Raw genomic sequence first — 20155 nt, 5'->3', positions numbered from 1 at the left:
CTTGGATGGTGTGGCGCCCGAGCGGAGGAATTCTATGATGGGTGTTCTCCAGTCGCTCGGAATCATGAAGCCTACCATTCGGTCGACATGCGCCACCAACAATACTTTTTCAATTGGCTGCTGAATGGCGATCGGCTTTATTGAGCTCGCGAGCTTTGCTAACTCATCGACCGCTTGATTTTCTACTCTGGGTATCTTCTGAACAATAACTTCTCTAAAATCGACTTTGAGCTTTTCGAAGGCTTCAGCGTAGAGCTTGAGTCGAGCATTATTAATTTCGAAAGTACCCGAGAGCTGCTGAGCGGCCAACTGCGAATCCGAATGAAGCGTTACCCGACCGGCTCCTACATGCCGGGCAGCCTGCAAGCCAGCTATGAGGGCCTCATATTCTGCTTCATTGTTGGTAGCTTTATAATCCAGCCGGACGGATAAGTGCATCTTTTCTTCTTGAGGGGAGAGCAACAATATTCAAATCCCGCTTCCGAGCCGAGTGGACGACCCATCCACATATATTCTCCACATAGCTTTCGGCTCCGGCCTTTGCACCTCAGTCACGAAATCGGCCAAGGATTGCGCTTTGATCCCCGAGCGGGGCTGGTATTGGATGTCGAACTCACTTAATTCCGTCGTCCATTTGATGAGCCGTCCGGATGCCTCTGGATTTAGTAGGACACGTCCGAGCGGGCTATTGGTTTTGACAATGATCGTATGCGCTAGGAAGTATGGACGAAGGCGCCGAGCGGCCAGGACTTCTCGAGCCCAGTGTAGCGAGATTCAGCATCTTTTAAAATGTGACTAAGGAAATATACAGGCTCTTCTCCGCTCGACCTCACTAAAGCTGAGCCGATTGCATGCTCGGTTGAAGACAAGTACATATGAAGTGGTTCACCCGCAGTCGGCTTGGCTAATATCGGGAGAGAGTTCAGAAATGCCTTCAAATCTTCGAACGCCCGGTCGCATTCTTCGTCCCAGTAAAATTTTGTAGCTTTGCGTAAGATCTTGAAAAAAAGGAAGGCTCCGGTCGGCGGTTTTGGAGATGAATCTGGACAGAGCGGTGATCCGACCGGTCAAACACTGCACTTCCCTTGTATTTCTTGGAGGCAGCATATCTTGTAGAGCTTTCACCTTGCTGGGATTTGCTTCGATTCCCCACTCGGTCACTATGTACCCCAGAAAGCGCCCTCCTTTTGCTCCGAACAGGCACTTCTGGGGATTTAGCTTGACTCCATATTTGCGCAGCGCTCGGAAGGTTTCCTCCATGTCTTTGAAGAGATCGGTCACTCGGTCAGACTTAATGAGAATATCGTCCACATAAACTTCTAGATTCCGCCCGATCTGCTCTCTGAATACTTTATTCATCAAGCGCTGATATGTGGCCCCCGCATTCTTCAGTCCGAACGGCATTACATTATAGCAATAAGTGCCGTCGGCCGTCACGAAGCTAACATTTTCTTGATCTTCTCGGGCGAGCGGCACTTGGTGATAGCCCTGGTAGGCGTCGAACATACAGATTAACTCGCAGCCGGTCGTAGAGTCCACCAGCTGATCTATCCGGGGCAGAGGATAAAATTCTTTCGGGCAAGCTTTGTTGAGATCCCGAAAATCAATGCACACTCTCCACTTATTGCCTGGCTTGGAGACTAATACTACGTTAGCCAGCCAGCTCGGGAACTGCACCTCGCGTATATGTCCGGCTTTCAAAAGCTTTTCCACCTCCGCCCGGATAATGGCATTCTGCTCGGCGCTGAAGTCCCTTTTTCTTTGCTTCACTGGCCGAGCGTCCGGTCGGACATGCAACTCGTGTTGCGCTATGCTCGGCGAAATTCCGGGCAGCTCATGTGTCGACCAGATGAAGACATCATGATTTCTTCGGAGGCATTGGATCAGCTCATCTTTCTGTTTCTCCTCCAGATCGGACGCAATAAAAGTCGTGGCATCCAATCGGGTTGGGTGAATCTGCACTTCCTCTTTTTCTTCATAAATTAAAGAGGGTGACTTTTCGGTGATGGCGTTTACCTCAATCCGGGGCGCCTTCCGAGCGGAATTGGCTTCTGCTCGGACCATCTCGATGTAGCATCGCCGAGCTGCTAGCTGATCTCCCCGTACCTCTCCCACTTTGTCCTCCACGGGGAACTTGATCTTTTGATGGAAGGTTGAGACGACCGCTCGGAATTCGCTGAGCGCCGGTCGTCCCAAAATGACATTGTAGGAAGAGGGAGAATCGACTACCACGAAGTTTGTTGTTCTTGTCCTCCTGAGCGGCTCTTCTCCCAGCGAGGTAGCCAGCCGGATCTGTCCGACCGGCTGAACTTCGTTACCAGTAGAGCGGAGTTGTCATAGGTAACAGCTCGGCTCGATCAATTTGCAACTGATCGAGCGCCTTCTTGAATATGATGTTGATGAGCTCCCTGTGTCAACAAACACGCGGTGAATAGTGTAATTGGCTATTACCGCTTTGATGAGCAGAGCATCGTCATGGGGTACTTCAACTCCTTCCAGTCCGGCCCGAAACTAATTTGGGTCCTTCCGCTGCTCTTGGCTACACCGCATGAACTGAGTCCGGACGCCTCCTTTCTAGCTCGGTTGGAGTCTCCTCCGGTCGGTCCGCAAGCAATAACGTTGATCTCGCCTCGAGAAGTATTACTTATTTTCCTCTTCCCGAGCGGATGGTCGAGACCGTTCTCGGGCTCGGCGATTCTCCTTCCTTGGGGAACGATGTCGATCGAGTCCTTTGTCGCCTATCGCTCTCGTCCGATCGGCCATGAGTTCTCCGTTCGCCGACGAGGGAGACCGTCGTCCCATTCCGAGGCGCAGGATGAGCCATGAAGGGAAGACTGACAATCCCTTGTGTTGTGCGTATCCGTCCGGTGGAAGGAGCACCACATCTTCTTTGGGCTGGGCGGCGGCTACCTCTTGCACGTGGGACCGGCATGGGGATCGGATTACTTGCCCTTGGTCCTCCGGGCGGTGATGAGCGGTCGCTTCCGTTCACCGAGGAGCCCGGTTGGAGTTTCTTTTTTCCTAGCCGCCTGTGCCTCTTCCACGTTGATGTATTCGTTCGCCCGGTGTAGCATGTGATCATAGTCTCGGGGCGGCTTTCGGATGAGCGATCGGAAGAAATCCTCATCCACCAGGCCTTGTGTGAAGGCATTCATCATGGTTCCGAGGTGGCCGTTGGAATGTCCATCGCCACTTGGTTGAACCGCTGGATGTAAGCTCGAAGCGATTCACGGGCTTCTTGCTTGATGGCGAACAGGCTCACGCTCGTTTTCTGGTAGCGTCGACTGCTCGCAAAATGGTGGAGGAAGGCCGTTCGGGAATCTTTGAAGTTCGTGATGGATCCGTCCGGCAATCTCCGAAACCACCGTTGAGCCGATCCCGAGAGAGTGGTAAGAAAAACTCGGCAATTTACTCCATCTGTGTATTGATGGAGAGTAGCTGTGTTATCGAACTTACCCAGATGATCATCTGGGTCGGTTGTCCCATTGTACTCGCCGATCGTCGGAGGCGCGTAGTGCTTTGGCAGAGGGTCTCGTAGAATAGCCTCTGAAAATTGGCGATTGATCCGCTCGGGAGATGCGTCCGCTCGGGGGGCTTTCCCCTTTCTGTCATCTCGCCTAGGCATTTCCTCCGAAGAAGATCCCCTATCCCTATGAGCTAGTATGGCTTCAGGGGTGCAGAATAGGGCTCGATGAAATGCAACGGTGGTCGGTGGTGCTTCCGCTCGACCACCAGACGCCGATGTTGCTTGCTGCTCTGGCCGCTCGGCTGTGGCTTTTTATTTTTGCTCCACGAGCTTGGCGGCCCTTATCTCGATCAGAGCGTCAAGTTCCTCGTTCGAGAGCGTCACCACGTGTTGTCGTCCAGCCTCGTCCATGGCTGTCGATCGGATGCAGGAGCGTTCCCACAGACGGGGCCAAATTGATCCTGTCTGAATCGCCGAACCAAAGGACGCTGGGCACGTGGCGCACTCCTAGTCGATGGTGTAGGCCTCCGTCTAGTCGCACGAATCTCCGGCGAACCTGCACAGAAGTCGGGCCGGGAAGGGGTTCCCGGCAGCGACCCTCCGACGCTCAAGTCAGGTAAGCGGACAACAAAAGGTGGCTCCGAATATCCTAGAACGCGTACCTCCGGCGAAGGAAGAGGCTCTTTATATAGAGCGGTGAAAGAATTAATGCACGTCCACCGAGGTGCATACGTGTCCGCAGCCCATACCTCGGTATGTACCTGTCAGAGAGCTTACCTGACACCATACTGCTACAGTTCAATCACGTATTCGATGGGACAACAGAACACCTTGTTGTCAGACTTAGAGTTGACGGCTGTCAGAAGATGTTCCTATCCTTCACCCACCGCCCGGCCGGGACGTTCGTCCGGACGGCCTTAATTCCCGGCGCCAGCCGGCCGGCGCGCCCATTATGTCCTGCCTTCTCTTAGGCCTTCCGCTCGGTCATTATTTACTATGTCATTGAGCGTCGGAACCCTGACTCCTGTCAGGGCGTCTTTCACTATCAGACGTGTACGGGTAGGCCGATCGGCCTGCCCTTTTTTCATGTGTCCGGTCGGCTCACCCTTCTTCGACGGACCACCTGGCCCTCTGACCTCCACGTGGCATTGACCCCTCGTTAGGGGGTCCCGGGCTCTTACCACCGCATCAGTTAATTTGACTCAATATATGAAAGCAAAGATTTTTTGAATATGAATATGGTTCGAATCTCGGCATAGTTGAGCTAAATGCCTCCCTCATGCGTTAGCACTATTCCAAAGGCTAGTAGCCATCCGTAATTTATCTCCTTTATGTTAGTCTTGGGACGAGTTGACAGGGGCGCTAGGGGCGAGCGTAGTCTCCTTTTGCCACTAGGAGAGGTAAATGAACACATATGAACTAGTTTTATATCAATCTGTGGCCATTTAGTTAATCAGTCAATTTTGACCTTGGATTAATATGAAACCAGTTTCTATGTGTTCGACCACTTCTTTTGATTATATCCATGCACTTAATGTCACTCAATATATTGAGATTAATAATTTTTAAATATAAAAATATTTGAAAATTTTAATTCGTGTTTAAAAAATTATTGCTCTTAATATATTAAGTCAAATTGATGTTTGAAGGCATGAATATAATTAGGAAAACTAGCCGAACACATAAAATCTATTTTCATATCAATTCGAGGTCGCTTGGTCCATTAGTTTGATTTTTTTTAATATGAATTAAAATTTTCAAATATAATTATATTTAAAAAATTATTGTTCTCAACATATTGAGTCAAATTGACATTTATAGATATGTATATAATTAGGAGAGATAGATAAATACATACGAACTAGTTTCATATCAATTCGAGGTCATTTGATCTATCATCTGATTTTAGATAAAATTAGTTGATATATCAAATGTCAAATTGACGTTTAAGGGCATAATTTTGCCTAAAATTAATTTTAAAAAAAATCAATCATTTTAAAAATCAATTCATCCATTCGTTTATAATTTAGATGTTTTGGCATAGAAAAAAATTTATTTGATTGTAGATGTGTGGTTTTGATAATTTTTTTAATAATTTTAAAAATATATCTGATTAAGTAAAAAGTCGTTTTTTTTATAATATTCTGGTTGGATTCCATCCGAATCGTCACCCAGGCCACGGAGTGTCGGTGGCTCGTACGTGGTGCTGATGTTAATTAATGCGCGGCGTGGAGTTCCGCGAGGTGACTGCGCCTCGGTGTTGCTCTGTGGCAGTTGTGGAGACGTCAATCATTGATTTGAGGCCGGCGAAGTGAGTGACCTAAAGTGATTTGCTAACCAAAAGGGCGTTTTGATTAACCTAAAGTTGTTCTAATTAATTTAATAAAGTTTGATGTTGATAATTTAGATGGCATAGTGAATGATTTGCTAGGAGAAGTATTGTGCATCCAAAATCTGTACTCATTATTAGTGTGAAAGAGATAATCAATTGAGACAAACAAACAAACAAGTAAGACAAAACACGATAACACTTAACCCACTGGGTAAATACAAAAAGAAAACATTATGAGGATGGATAAAGTAAAGGGTATTTTAATTAAGGACAATACTTAGAGTCAAATTAGTTAGAATGATTTTTTTAAAAAAAAATTAATGTCATTATTCAAATAATATCATATTTTATAAATCAATTATATTCTTTCTTATTTATTTTTTATTTAATTTTAAAAATAATATCTTATTAATTTTTATTAATAATACTTAATTAATTTTTTTAGCTAATTTAATTAATTTTTTAACTAGATAAATTCAGACCAGCCAAATTTATCGTTTAATTAATCAAATAAGGTGCTTTATTTTCTTTTTCCCCCACTCTTTTATTCTATTGGTTCAATTCACTCAAAAAAACCATGTTGGTCCATAAACAGCAAAGTTTAGTAAAAATACCAAAATGGGGGTTTCATAATGAACAATTCTCACGTAGGCCCGAATATTTAATGATGCTCATTTATCATAAAATAAAGTCAATCAGTAAGAAATTTTTTTTAAAAAAAAAGGTTAATTGATCCTATTCAAAAGTCGAGTCGACGGATATTAGGGATATGACGCTCCTATTGAATGTGCGAAGACCCCAAGTGAAGCGGACCTGTAACCATAACCACGTCAATACCGAGCCAGGGAAGGGTTCTCCGGCATTGGCCCTCCGACGCTCAAGTCAGCCACCGTCGATGTATAAGCAGTAGAGCGAAGAAGTAGAAGAACAATAGCAATAGTAATGTGCGCGCACCTCCGACGAAGCTTGGACCTCTTTATATAGGGTTCTCCCAACGCATGTACACGCTTCCCAAGGCGTACACGCTTCTCATAGCTTCGCATGAAAAGACCTATCAGTGAAGTGTCTCTGACACAATACCTTAACGAGTTGAGCACATCTTTGACGTGACAGTGGAAGCTTTCGTCGTACGATCCTCTGTCTGATTATGCCGCCAACCATACCGTTTGTCAGTGGCTCTGGTCCCCAAAAGGATATCGTCGGATCCTCCTTTTGTATATTACTGGGTCGAGAGGGAGAACCGCTCAGCCAACCTTCCACTGTCCAAGCTTCGCTGCCATGTTGAACGGGAAGCCTGGTTTGAATATGATCTACTTGATCGCGACTTCGCTTCGTCGGTTCCTAGTTTGATGCAAGTCCGAAGCGGGCTAGCCGTTCGGCATGTGCCTCGCCGATTCTAGGCTCTTATGAGCATCAGAAGCTCGGTGCAGGGGCGAGCTGTGATGATATCGGACTGGACATTCTTTATCCCGGTCGGGCAAGTGGGTTGCCCTACCGGCCGTTGATATAGGGGGGTAGACCTTGACTGTGCCCCCCACCGTGGCGTTGACCCTCCGCGGAGTGGACCCCCACTTGCCCGATCGGCCAGTGATATAGGGGAGTAGACCTTGACTTTGACCCCCACCGTGGCGTTGACCCTCCGCGGAGTGGACTCTTCCTTATCATCGCATCACATGCCTCCCGCTCAAGTCTAGTCAAAGGAGGCTGCAGGTCCGACTGACTGGACAAAAATTGTCTCTGGAGATAGATCGCTTGATCAGCCGTGACACTTATTGGGCTCTAGTCGGACTGCTGAAGGATGTCGATCAGCCATGAGGTCGATCAATGGAACCGCTCGGCGCTATGAGTAATCGCCCTTGGGAATTTTTCTTTTGGTGTCGTTGGGCGAGTGTGGTCTATGATGATGTCACCCGGATCTCCTGGAAATCGTGTAAATCACCCCCATTAAGACCAAGCACGCGCCCATGCCGATTAATGGCGCCCATTAAATACCGACCCATGGGAGTGCGCCACATGTCGCGCGCACTGTTGTCGCACGTCCGAAGCGACAGGCTATGATGTGACGTTTGACGGTTTGAATTCAATGACGGGATCTGTGCTTCGGTTTCCGTGACCTAGATCGGACGATTCCGGTCGGTCGAGCCTGGAGTTTATAAATCCGCAACGCTGGCTTCTTCTCCCCACTTTGCGTCTTCTGCGATAGTTTGACGGCGAGTTTCCCTGTGCGATCGATGCTCCGACGATTTTTTGCACCTCTTTTATGGCCACCTTTTCTTCTCCTGTAAGCTCTCCTCCTAAACCTTGCTTGCCTTCAATCTTTGCATTTTTGTTCCAACACTTTCTGTGTTTCTCACTCGCATTTATTCCCTTCGACACCCCCCCTCCCCCGCTCGTTTTCTTGTATTTCGGCGATGGCAAGATCCTCGCAACCGTCAGACCACTCTCCTGGTCTTTTGGTATACTACCATGGAGACCAAGTTTGATGCGGGCGACGACGAGAGTCTCAAAAATGTTTTTGAGATTCCCCCTATCACGAGATCATTCTACCTTCCTCGTCCGATCGGCCGAATGATCCGCTGACCGACACAATCTATTTGTTCAGGGATCAATTTGTGGTCAGTTTATGATTCCCTATCCATCCCTTCATCATCAAAGTTTGTAATTATTTTCACTTTCCCCTTCCATAACTCGTGCCGAACTCATTTCGTCTTCTGTGCGGCGTCATTGTGTTGTTTCGGCTGCATGACATTCCTCTGACCCCTCACATTTTCTATTACTTTTACTATCCCAAGCAATCCGAACTAGGAACCTTTCTCTTTCAGTCTCGGGCCAAGCTAGTCTTCTTTGACAAAATGACAACTTCCAACAAATATTGGAAAGAATATTTCTTCTTTATGCGTCTTTCCGAACGACCTGACTTCCATACTCGCTGGCAGGTTGACTTACCACCTCAACCTGATTTGAAGAAGTACAAGAGTCGCTCGGACTACCTTCATGCCGCCTCCATGCTGGCCGGACGGAAGTATGACATCCACAAGCTACTGCTTGAGGGTGTGCTATACATTTTTAGCGTGAGTCTGATCCGCACCGGGCTATCGACCAGCTTAGGTAAGAGGTTCCTTGCATATTTTTCTTTTGATTCTAACTGATTTTTCTGCTTCTTTTGTAGCCGAAGTTATATTGCGTGCTCGGATGTCCGACCTTGCGAAGCTTCAGAACGACAAGATCAAGGCGGTTGTTGTGGAGGAATTAACGAACTGCACCCTACAACCGGTCGGCTCTCAAGATGAGAGCGCAACGACTCCCCGCCCTGGCGAGTGGGGCGGGGGGGGGGGGGGGGCAGCTAGTTAAGCCGCCAATATCAAGGTTGTCAGCGGCGCGAAGCCACCATCCGAGCAAATGGCCATCGCCCGCTCGGAGAGTTCGGATTCTTCTAGCAAGCCGTTGCTAAGGCGTAAAAGGCACCACATAGAGTCTTCGTTCTACTGCTTCCACATCGCCTATGATTGACTTGAGCGTCGGAGGACCAACGCCAGGAACCCTTCCCTTACTCGACACTGACGTGATTATGATTACATGTCCACTTTGCTCGGAGTCTTCATACGATCAACAAAAACACCACATCCTTAATATCCATCGATTCAATTTTCGGACAGGATCATTAATAATACTCATTTGTTATAAAATAGAGTCATTTTATACTTTTTTTTTAACTAACAATATTTAACAATTTTATATTAAATACGACCAAATTTAAGAAAATATGAATAGAATGAACACTTGATTAATAATCAGACGTCAAACTAATTAAATTAAAATTGAATAAGTTGAATTTGTTTAAAAAAAATTAATCGGATGGAATTTTTATATAAAAATAGAACAAATGAATAGATAAAAATCAAATTGATCCGGTCAAACACTGAAATAATAAATATTTATTGATGATAGAGAGTCGAATGCATCAATAAAAGAATCATCACGGTCCGAAATCATCAATCAAGGAAATTTTTTAAAATTTTTTTAAATGATACCATTTCTTCACGGTCCGACTCATGATCTTCAGTTTGATTTAATGCAGTAAATCAATATTTTAAACTCTAAATATGAAACCATTTCTTTGTTGTGACGCATCAAACAAAATTTTTTAAATGATATTTTAAATACGTAAATCATTTGAATAAGTTTTTATAAGTACTTTCTAATTTATTTAGATGATAAAAAAAATTTAAAAATTTTAATTGAATAAGATTCGTCATCTCCAATATTAATTAATTTATTTGAAAATCTAGATATTTAGATTAACAAATAAAAATAAAAGTGTGTCACTATATTTATTACAAATTTAAGGATTTTAGGATGGTTAAATATTTTTTTTTGGGATAAAAACTTAATTTCAATCAACCAATACTAACTACCAAGATATATTTCGAAAAAATTAAGATTTCTAGACTATAGTACAATAATAAAATATTCAGATTGTCATTTAATTATATATTATTCGATTTTTAGATAGGACGAATTTATAAAAATTTAGGGGCGTGCAACTAAAGATTATTTTTGAAAAATTATAATATATTCCACCAGTTGATAAATTTTTATAGAATAAAATAAATGTATTTATAGTATAGTAATAAAATGAAATTGTTAAGATTAATATATATTTTTTTCAAACTGTTAATAATTTCCGTTCTTCCACGTAATCTTAGCTGTGCCGGGCCGTGGGTCCAAACATTATGATAATTACGAGGACCAAAGTGAAAAGTTCCAGATACACGGGCGGAAGGCGGCCGTAAAATTAAAGTGTAGTAAAACAAGAAAGAATCCGAGTGACTAGTGAGCAGGGTTGAATAATAATAATAATAATAAAATAAATAAGATATTCGTCGTCAGTCGAAGGCCATGCTCGCCACCGACAGCTTAGATGTTGCCGCCTTTTCATTGGGTTGGTCGTTCATGCCTCGCCCTCACTGATCAACCACTCTTTCCGCCTTCTTGATTCATACATTTTCTCCTTCCTCCTCACGATTTCTTCCTCTTCCTCTTCGTTCTATTAAAATTTTGTTTTTTTACCGAGAATAGTTGAAATCGCAATCCGGTTGGGTAGCGGATGTAAAAAAAATGGGGGAAGAATAAAAGAGCAATTAAGGAGTTGGAGGCAGCAAGACAGAGGGGAGAGAGAGACAGAGAAAGGGAGTCTGCCACTCTTCCTTCACCCGGTCCTCCTCCGTCCACACTCTCTCTCTCTCTCGCTCTCTGCGCGCACTGGAGACTAGAGTAGAGAGAGAAGGAAGGAGGGAGGAGGAATTGGTTACTGGTTCGGTTTCTGCTTTCTGTTTCACCTCCTCGGCTAGTCGGCTGGTGGACTTGGGCCTGTTCGAGGTAAAGGAGGTAACTTTGAGTGGTTTGGTCCCTAGAGCGAAGAAATGGAGGCCGGCGCAGGGCTGGTTGCCGGTTCCCATAACCGGAACGAGCTCGTGGTCATCCGCCGCGACGGTGAATCGGGGGTAATTGGCTAGCCTTTTTTTTTTTGTTAATTTCTTTCACTTTCAGTAAAGATCTGATTTTGCATTGCGTTTCTTGTTGATTTGATCTTGCCCGGCAGCCCAAGCCGCTGCAGCAGTTGAGCGGGCAAATCTGCCAGATCTGTGGTGATGACGTCGGTCTCACCATCGACGGGGATCTCTTCGTCGCCTGCAACGAGTGTGCCTTCCCCATTTGCAGGACCTGCTACGAGTACGAGCGCCGGGAGGGTAACCAGATTTGCCCCCAGTGCAAGACCAGGTTCAAGCGGCTCAAGGGTAAAAAAAAAAAAAACTAAACTAAACTAAACATACGCATTCTCCTTCCTCTATCTCGCGTTCCATTTTCCGCACTTCTCTCGATTTTCTTGTCTTTTTTGCTCTCTTTGCTTCATGATCATGTTTCATAGGTTTGGTATTGACAATTCTGGTGATTTCCAGTGCGAAAATATAAATTTTTGCTTCAGTTTATCAGAAAATTATGGTTAACCATTTTACATAATTACAATTCTTTTCACTCGATCCCTCTACTCCTAAGCATTTATAGTGAACCTCCGTATTAGATCTTCTCGTCCACTTCCATTCTCGTCTTAAACCCTGGTTGAATTTAGTCTTGCTGTATGTGTCTCTAAACTTTGGCTTCAGCTCATATCAGGAAGCTTCTTGCTTGGGCTTTTACAACTATAGTTTTATCTATGAAGGGTGTCCTCGTGTGACTGGTGACGATGAAGAGGATGATGTTGATGATCTTGAACATGAATTCGAGTGGGAAGATAATCATGACTCACAATACATGGCCGAGGCAATGTTAATTGGCCACATGAGCTATGGCCGGCAGGGTGACATCAACACCTCCCGTGTGGTTCATCCAGTTCTCCAAGTCCCTCTTCTCACGAATGGCGAGATGGTACTTGTACTCACACCTTCCTTTGGTTATTTCTCTCAGAAATACCATTCAACTCTGATGGATGATTACTAGTCTTTTAATTTCCAGGTTGATGACATTCCGCCGGAGCAGCATGCACTAGTCCCTTCTTTTGTGGGCGGCGGAGTGAAAAGGATTCACCCTCTTCCCTTTCCTGATCACAATCTTCCTGGTATTTGTACTACCACTGATCTATTAAACTACAATGAGCTATTATGATGTCTACCCATATAATTTTAGTGCCAGAAGAAACTAATAGCAAAGATGTTCATTTGCAGCGCAACCTAGATCCATGGATCCTTCCAAAGACCTTGCTGCTTATGGATATGGGAGTGTAGCCTGGAAGGAACGAATGGAAATTTGGAAGCAAAAGCAAGAGAAATTGCACACGACTAGAAGCAATGGTGGTGATAAAGGCTGGGATAACAATGAAAATGAATCTGATTTACCATTGTAAGTTCCAATGTGATTTATTATATGTTTGAAATTTGTATTCTAGACAATGTTATATGTTCATACTAAAGAATCTTTACTTTAATAATTTAACTTCCTATTCATCTTCTGTAGAATGGATGAAGCTAGACAACCATTGTCAAGAAAACTACCAATCCCTTCTAGCAAAATAAATCCATACAGAATGATAATCTTAATTCGACTGGTTGTTGCTGGGTTCTTCTTCCATTACCGGATTACAAACCCTGCCCGAGATGCATATCCATTGTGGCTCATATCGGTGATCTGTGAAATCTGGTTTGCTATTTCTTGGATTCTTGATCAATTTCCCAAGTGGCTTCCAATTGAAAGAGAGACTTATCTTGACAGATTGTCCTTGAGGTAATCTACTTAGTCCACATGAAATTTTATTGTTTGTTTAATGATACTTGCACCTAATTGTTCATTCATATTCCTAGGTATGAAAAAGAAGGGCAACCTTCTCAATTAGCTTCAATAGACATATTTGTGAGTACAGTTGATCCAATGAAGGAACCCCCTTTAATCACTGCAAACACTGTTCTTTCTATCCTGGCTGTGGACTATCCCGTTGAAAAAGTATCTTGCTATGTCTCTGATGATGGTGCTGCTATGCTGACATTTGAAGCATTGTCTGAAACATCTGAATTTGCAAAGAAATGGGTTCCTTTTTGTAAAAAATTCAGTATAGAACCCCGTGCACCAGAATGGTATTTTCAGCAAAAGATAGATTATCTCAAGGATAAAGTCCATCCTTCATTTGTAAAGGAAAGAAGAGCAATGAAGGTATGAAAATATTTATCATTGAAAATATGCAAAGAACTTGTATAACTGAAATTGATTTTATTTTCAGAGGGAATATGAGGAATTTAAGGTGAGAATAAATGCCCTGGTTGCTAAAGCACAAAAGGTTCCAGAAGAAGGGTGGACAATGCAGGATGGAACACCCTGGCCTGGAAATAATGTCCGTGACCATCCAGGCATGATTCAGGTAGATTTTTCTGCATTTCTTGTACCAGTATGGTATGAGCTTCTTTCTTTACCTATTTCAATCGTTTGTTTTGCTGACATAATATATTTTTAGGTATTCTTGGGTCAAAGTGGAGGGCATGATATTGATGGGAATGAACTACCACGTTTGGTTTATGTTTCTAGAGAAAAGAGACCAGGTTTCAATCACCACAAGAAGGCTGGTGCCATGAACGCTTTGGTGAGCAGTGTGCATTGGATCAGTTTGTCAGAAGTGAATTTAATTTTGCTCAGTTGCCTATAATATGTTTGACAGGTCCGAGTCTCTTCTGTACTTACAAATGCCCCTTATCTGTTGAATGTTGATTGTGATCATTACTTCAACAATAGCAAGGCAATGCGAGAAGCAATGTGCTTCATGATGGATCCTCTTGTAGGAAAGCAAGTGTGCTATGTGCAGTTCCCCCAGAGGTTTGATGGTATTGATTGGCATGATAGATATGCTAATCGAAACATTGTCTTTTTTGATGTAAGTACGTGCATCAATGTTTCACATTTGATGATCTATTGCAGAATTCTTTAATTAAAAAATTGCTCTATTCACATGGTTCAAGTGCTAAAACAAAGACATGATGCAGATCAATATGAAAGGTCTGGATGGGATTCAAGGGCCTATTTATGTTGGTACTGGATGTTGTTTTAGAAGGCAGGCACTCTATGGAACTGATGCTCCCAAGAAAAAGAAGCCTCCAAATAGGACATGCAATTGCTGGCCAAAATGGTGCTTCTGTTGCTGCTGTTGTACTGGTAGTAGGAAGAAGAAGACCGCAAAAGCTAAGAAGGAAAAGAAAAAGACTAGTTTCAAAAATGCTGAGAATGGAGCACCAACATATGCACTTGAAGGCATCAAAGAAGGTGTTAAAGATACATATCTATGCCTCTATCTTTTCAAGCAGCAATGCTAGCATCTGTTACTTATTTTGTAGTGTAGTTCTGAATTTAACAATATTTAGCTGCCTTTATTGACATCTTCTAGTTTTGGAAGTTAGTAACCATACAATGATAGTCTGATTAAGAATGACCTTCTTTGGCAGGTTTCTTAGATAACTGGACGCCTAGTCCTTTATATCTTATAGAAAGGATGCCAAGTATTAAGACTCAGGAGTCAATTCATTTTGTTAGTTTTCTTTTTATCTGTTTCGGATCAATGTCTTCTTTCAAAAGGTTCACAATAAAATAAGTCAAGTCAGATAACTAAAACATTTTTTGTATTGTAACTAGTGTTTTATTGAAGGAAGATCATGATGCGTTCCTGTAATTTCTCAATGTCGTGTAGATGGATTTTGCTACTCTGTCAAACTATTGAAGCATTAGGCACAACTGATTCAATAAAAGATAGATACACAGCTGCTTGAAAATATGTTGGAATTATAGATGTTTATATTAACATTCAAATATGTTAACAGACAATGGGACAGACAAACAAAATCTGACATCTGAGCAGAAGTTAGAAAAGAAATTTGGGCAATCTCCTGTTTTTGTTGCATCTACTCTCCTAGAGAATGGTGGACTGCTTAAGGGTGCTACTCCAGCTTCTTTACTGAAGGAAGCTATCCATGTTATTAGCTGTGGCTATGAGGACAAAACAGACTGGGGAAAAGAGGTGATTCTTTTGTTATTTTATTTATTTATTTATTTATTTTACAGTTAAGATGTCTTTCTTAATTTCCTATTACTTCTCTGCAGATTGGATGGATCTATGGTTCAGTGACGGAAGATATATTGACAGGTTTTAAGATGCATTGCCATGGGTGGAGATCTATATATTGTATCCCATCAAGGCCTGCATTCAAGGGATCTGCACCTTTGAATCTTTCAGATCGTCTTCACCAGGTTCTGAGGTGGGCACTTGGATCTGTTGAAATTTTCTTGAGCAAGCACTGCCCTCTCTGGTATGGATATGGAGGTGGACTTAAATCGTTGGAACGGATGTCATACATTAACGCTACTATCTACCCTTGGACGTCAATTCCACTTTTGGCCTACTGTACCTTACCTGCTGTTTGCTTGCTTACCGGGAAATTTATCACCCCAGAGGTACAATCTATTTTGTCATTTTGTTTTACTAATTCCAATTGTTTTTTCCCAGATGCTTATTTATAACATGTTCTGAATTGCAGCTTTCCAATGTAGCAAGTCTTTGGTTCTTGTCACTTTTCATTTGTATCTTCGCAACTGGCATCCTTGAAATGAGATGGAGTGGTGTTGGCATTGATGACTGGTGGAGAAATGAGCAGTTTTGGGTTATCGGAGGTGTTTCCTCGCATCTCTTTGCTGTGTTTCAGGGGCTTCTAAAGGTTCTTGCTGGTATAGATACCAATTTCACTGTGACATCAAAGGCTGGTGATGATGAAGATTTCTCCGAATTGTACACATTCAAGTGGACAACATTGCTCATCCCTCCTACAACATTGCTTATTGTGAACTTCGTCGGCGTTGTTGCTGGTGTCTCCAATGCGATAAACAATGGATATGAATCATGGGGACCTCTATTCGGGAAGCTCTTTTTCTCCTTTTGGGTGATCGTCCACCTGTATCCCTTCCTCAAAGGTCTCGTTGGTCGACAAAACCGAACGCCTACAATTGTCATCGTCTGGTCCATTCTCCTTGCATCAATTTTTTCATTGCTATGGGTACGAATCGATCCATTCCTACCAAAATCAGATGGCCCTCTTTTAGAGGAGTGTGGATTGGATTGCAACTGAGAGCCAGAGGTTGGTCACTATTGAAAGTCTCTCAACCACGGCTTGTTTCTTGTCATCGGCATATATATGTATGTACACTACCTTGGGGTCTTCCTCAAGTACACGGCGGGCGGTCCTGCTTTAAGTTGTAGATAAAAGGTGTGCTACATTTTGATTTTTTTCTTCCTTTGTATGGTTCTTTCTCCATCTCCCATTAGGGAATTCGAAGTTCTGTCTAGCAATTGTAGTTTGTCTGTGCTAGCCGTTGCAGCGCCAGTTATTTTTTAGTTGATTAAACCAGTGGCAAGTCATGTTTCAATTGTTGCAGCCTATATCTATACTGATTCACCTCAATAAGGCAGGCGTCGCCTGATACATGCCACATGAAGATGCTTCATCAAATATGATGTTAGTCGTTTTCGTTTGTCTGTGCTTGTGTGTTCTTGTTATCAATGGTGTGGCAGCATCGACTTTTTTTTGTCTGAAATTGATTGCATCAGCTCTCTTCCTTGTCAAGACTGCTCCAGTGCCTTCGAATCATCTTTTCAGCATGAGAATGGCAGTAGCAAAGTGCTTCTATTTGTGGCCTGTTCTAAGTTATCACTTTACAGTTCATTCCTGCCTTTTGATGCGGATGGTTGTTTCGATTAGCTGCTGCGTCGGTGGTAGCCATCAAACTAGACATCTCCAGGCCTTCTTAATCAGGATTTTGAAGGTCATTAGTATTTGCTGGCTCATTTATTCCTCTTGGAAGCTATTGTACATTATAAAGAAGGTTAGTCACTTTTTTCCTCTCCCAATTATCATCGTCTCATTAGCTGCATAACAGCTTATGCGCCTTTCTGAAAAGGCAGATAATTACTCTCTTTTTCCTCACGACACTCATATTGCTTCTTGGATTCATCTGTACGTATCGTTAACATGCAGCAAAAGTAGCGTCAAAGTAATGCATCATGATTGTAGGTACCAAAATATTAAACATTGGCTCATCACAACATTCACTTGGGTATACTTTATTCACAATCGATTTTCAAAGAAAAACTGGTGAATTGGTAGGAACTCCAAAGTTACATGTGTATAGTTGAAGAGATATGTTATGCTGGGTGCAGCATATGTTATGCTGGATGCTAATGTTGTGCCCAACGTCCGCAACTATGAGGGGCGTCTCATGTGATAGTCGTGGACATTGGACGCGCAACATTGACGTCCAACATAACAAATTCCTATAGTTGACAATAAAAGTGAAATAGTCACCTCGGTAGCACTTTCAGGTGGCCCTTCATTATATGAAAGGAAGGTAGATTATGGGGATTTTGTCCAACAACATCAGTGCATTCAAGGAAGAATATAGACAACTAGTGGAGCATTTTACAATTGTTGGGACATAAACTAACCGTACTAGCCAGTGGGGGCAATAAATTCCCATAATTTTTTTAATGGGCACCGGATAATCCGTTAACTGAACAAATTCCATAGTTAAGTTCAAGGCAAAATGATGATCTCAAAAGGTGAAGCTGGCTTACAGCCTAAAAGCTGCGCTTACAGTTATCCTGGGGATGGTGGAGGGAGGCAAATCAGAATTTTGAGAAAATAAAAAGGACAAAAATTCAGGGGCGTTTTTTTTTTTTTTTTCATTTATCATCAAAATAACATTTCACCGTATCTCAACGTATTTTTATTTTGGAGTGGTTATGATCCTATAAATAACAATTATCATTCGAACTGCTACAACTATATAGTTATAATAATTACAATCCTATAACCATTACAATTGTATAATAGTTATGATTATGAAATTGTTATAGCATAATGTTAATTAGTATTAATCATAGATGAATTATTTTTATTATAACAGTAGGATTTAAAATTGTTACAATATAATATTATTAGTGTTCAGTAGAATTAAAAAAATCTGAGGGGCAATTAGGTCATAATATTTGCATGAGGGAGTTGAAGCAAATAAAACTTTGCATGCAGGGAGTGGGAATAACGTTTTTTATGAGTGGGGATTGCATGCAAAATTCAAGTTCTAATTAGAGATTTTTCTCTACTTTACTTTTGAAAGGGAAAATTTACATGCAGTCCCCATTGGTAAACACAATTTTGCATGCACTCCCTATTGGAAAAAATCTTTCTTTTCACTCCCTAGTCTAATATACTTATCTAATTGCCCCTGATATTTTAAGTATAAAAAATCTAAAAATGAGTATAAATCCTCTTAAATTAAGTACAATTAAAATAGAATCCAATATATTTTCTATCATATTGAGTATAATTCTTTTTCCACCTCAATTGGATGGAAAATATATTAGATTTTCTTTAAATGATACTCAATTAGATGTAAAATATACTATATTTTCTTTAAATGATACTCAATTGGATGAAAAATATACTAGATTTTTTTTTTCAAATGGTACTGAATTTAGGAGGAATTATATTAAATAGGAAAAAAAGCGTACTCAATTTAATAGAAAATATACTTGATTCTAGTTTAAAATACTGAATTTAATAGGAATTATATTTTTTTTTAGACTATTTATACCTAAAATATATGAAGGTCAATTTTAATTAAAAATATACTCGAATATATTAGATTTTCTTTAAATGATACTCAATTGGATAAAAAATATACTATATTTTCTTTAAATTATACTCATTTTTGGACCTTTTGTACTAAAAAAATCTGAGGGGCAATTAGGTCATAATATTTGCATGAGGGAGTTGAAGCAAATAAAACTTTGCATGCAGGGAGTGGGAATAAAGTTTTTTATGAGTGGGGATTGCATGCAAAATTCAAGTTCTAATTAGAGATTTTTCTCTACTTTACTTTTAAAAGAGAAAATTTACATGCAGTCCCCATTGGTAAATACAATTAAATATTTGAAAATGAAAATAAAAATGAACTAAGTGAGAATGAGAGTTATTTTGATAATAAATAAAAGAGTATTTTTTAATGATTTAAATAAAAGAAAGGTCTCTTTAATTTTTACCCAAATAAAAATAAGTTAAAGACTCACTCATTTAGCTAATGCTTTTGCGATGGAAAACAAATATTTCATTATGACGTGAATTAGAGGATAGTTTATATTCAGGTATGAGACAGCAAGATCTAATAAACGATTGTAAAATGATCTTTTGTGCCGTGGTCGAACGTAGGAACGAATCGAATTAAAGTTAGGGTGAACTTGAACTTATTGTTTGGTAGACTTGAAGGATAGAAAGGCTAGACAAAATAAAAGTTGGGACTTTCTATCACGGGCTGAAAAATTACTATGATGGTTTATTTTTTCCACTATTGACATTTGGCAAAATAAACTAAAAGATAATCAAACAGAATACTAAAAACTACAACTGGTTTGATTGAATCAATCTCTCAAAATTAATCAAAGTAAGTTAAAAATATAATGACAACTAAAAAACTAGAGTATATGAGTTAAAGTTCAATCTGCAATCTAAATCATTATCACATAAGAACACCCCACGCTTCAAAATAATCATGATTTCACATTCATCCATTAAATTGTCTTTTTTTTTAAAAAAATATTTTAATTTTTATAAATATTTATAGATCACATTTATCCCAGTTATCAAACGTTTACCTTCAATTTTTTTTTTAAAAAAAATAGGGGAGCTGCTGCAGCACAGGTGGGTCCGGCCGCAGGTCCACCCACGCACCGAGAATTGTGCTGCGGAAGCTCAGACTTTTAATTTTTTTTAAAAAAAATAAAA

General features: G+C 41.5%; 1 protein-coding gene across 1 annotated transcript; it reads left to right on the top strand.

The window, feature by feature from the left end:
- Window positions 1-10734: 10734 nt before the first annotated feature.
- On the top strand, window positions 10735-16758 carry LOC122029797 (probable cellulose synthase A catalytic subunit 5 [UDP-forming]). The gene is made up of 14 exons (XM_042588929.1): window positions 10735-11302; window positions 11401-11596; window positions 12019-12224; window positions 12312-12414; window positions 12521-12695; window positions 12810-13076; window positions 13154-13499; window positions 13567-13704; window positions 13798-13923; window positions 13999-14211; window positions 14321-14597; window positions 15149-15345; window positions 15429-15779; window positions 15863-16758. The coding sequence occupies exons 1-14, from the start codon at window positions 11222-11224 to the stop codon at window positions 16445-16447; spliced, it is 3261 nt and encodes a 1086-aa protein (XP_042444863.1). The 5' UTR covers window positions 10735-11221; the 3' UTR covers window positions 16448-16758.
- The last annotated feature ends 3397 nt before the right edge of the window (window positions 16759-20155 follow it).

Source organism: Zingiber officinale, chromosome 10B, assembly GCF_018446385.1.
Source record: "Zingiber officinale cultivar Zhangliang chromosome 10B, Zo_v1.1, whole genome shotgun sequence".
NCBI classification, from domain to species: Eukaryota; Viridiplantae; Streptophyta; class Magnoliopsida; order Zingiberales; family Zingiberaceae; genus Zingiber; species Zingiber officinale.
The sequence above is the reverse complement of the archived record's forward strand: the minus strand, read 5'-3'. Positions and strand labels throughout refer to the sequence as shown.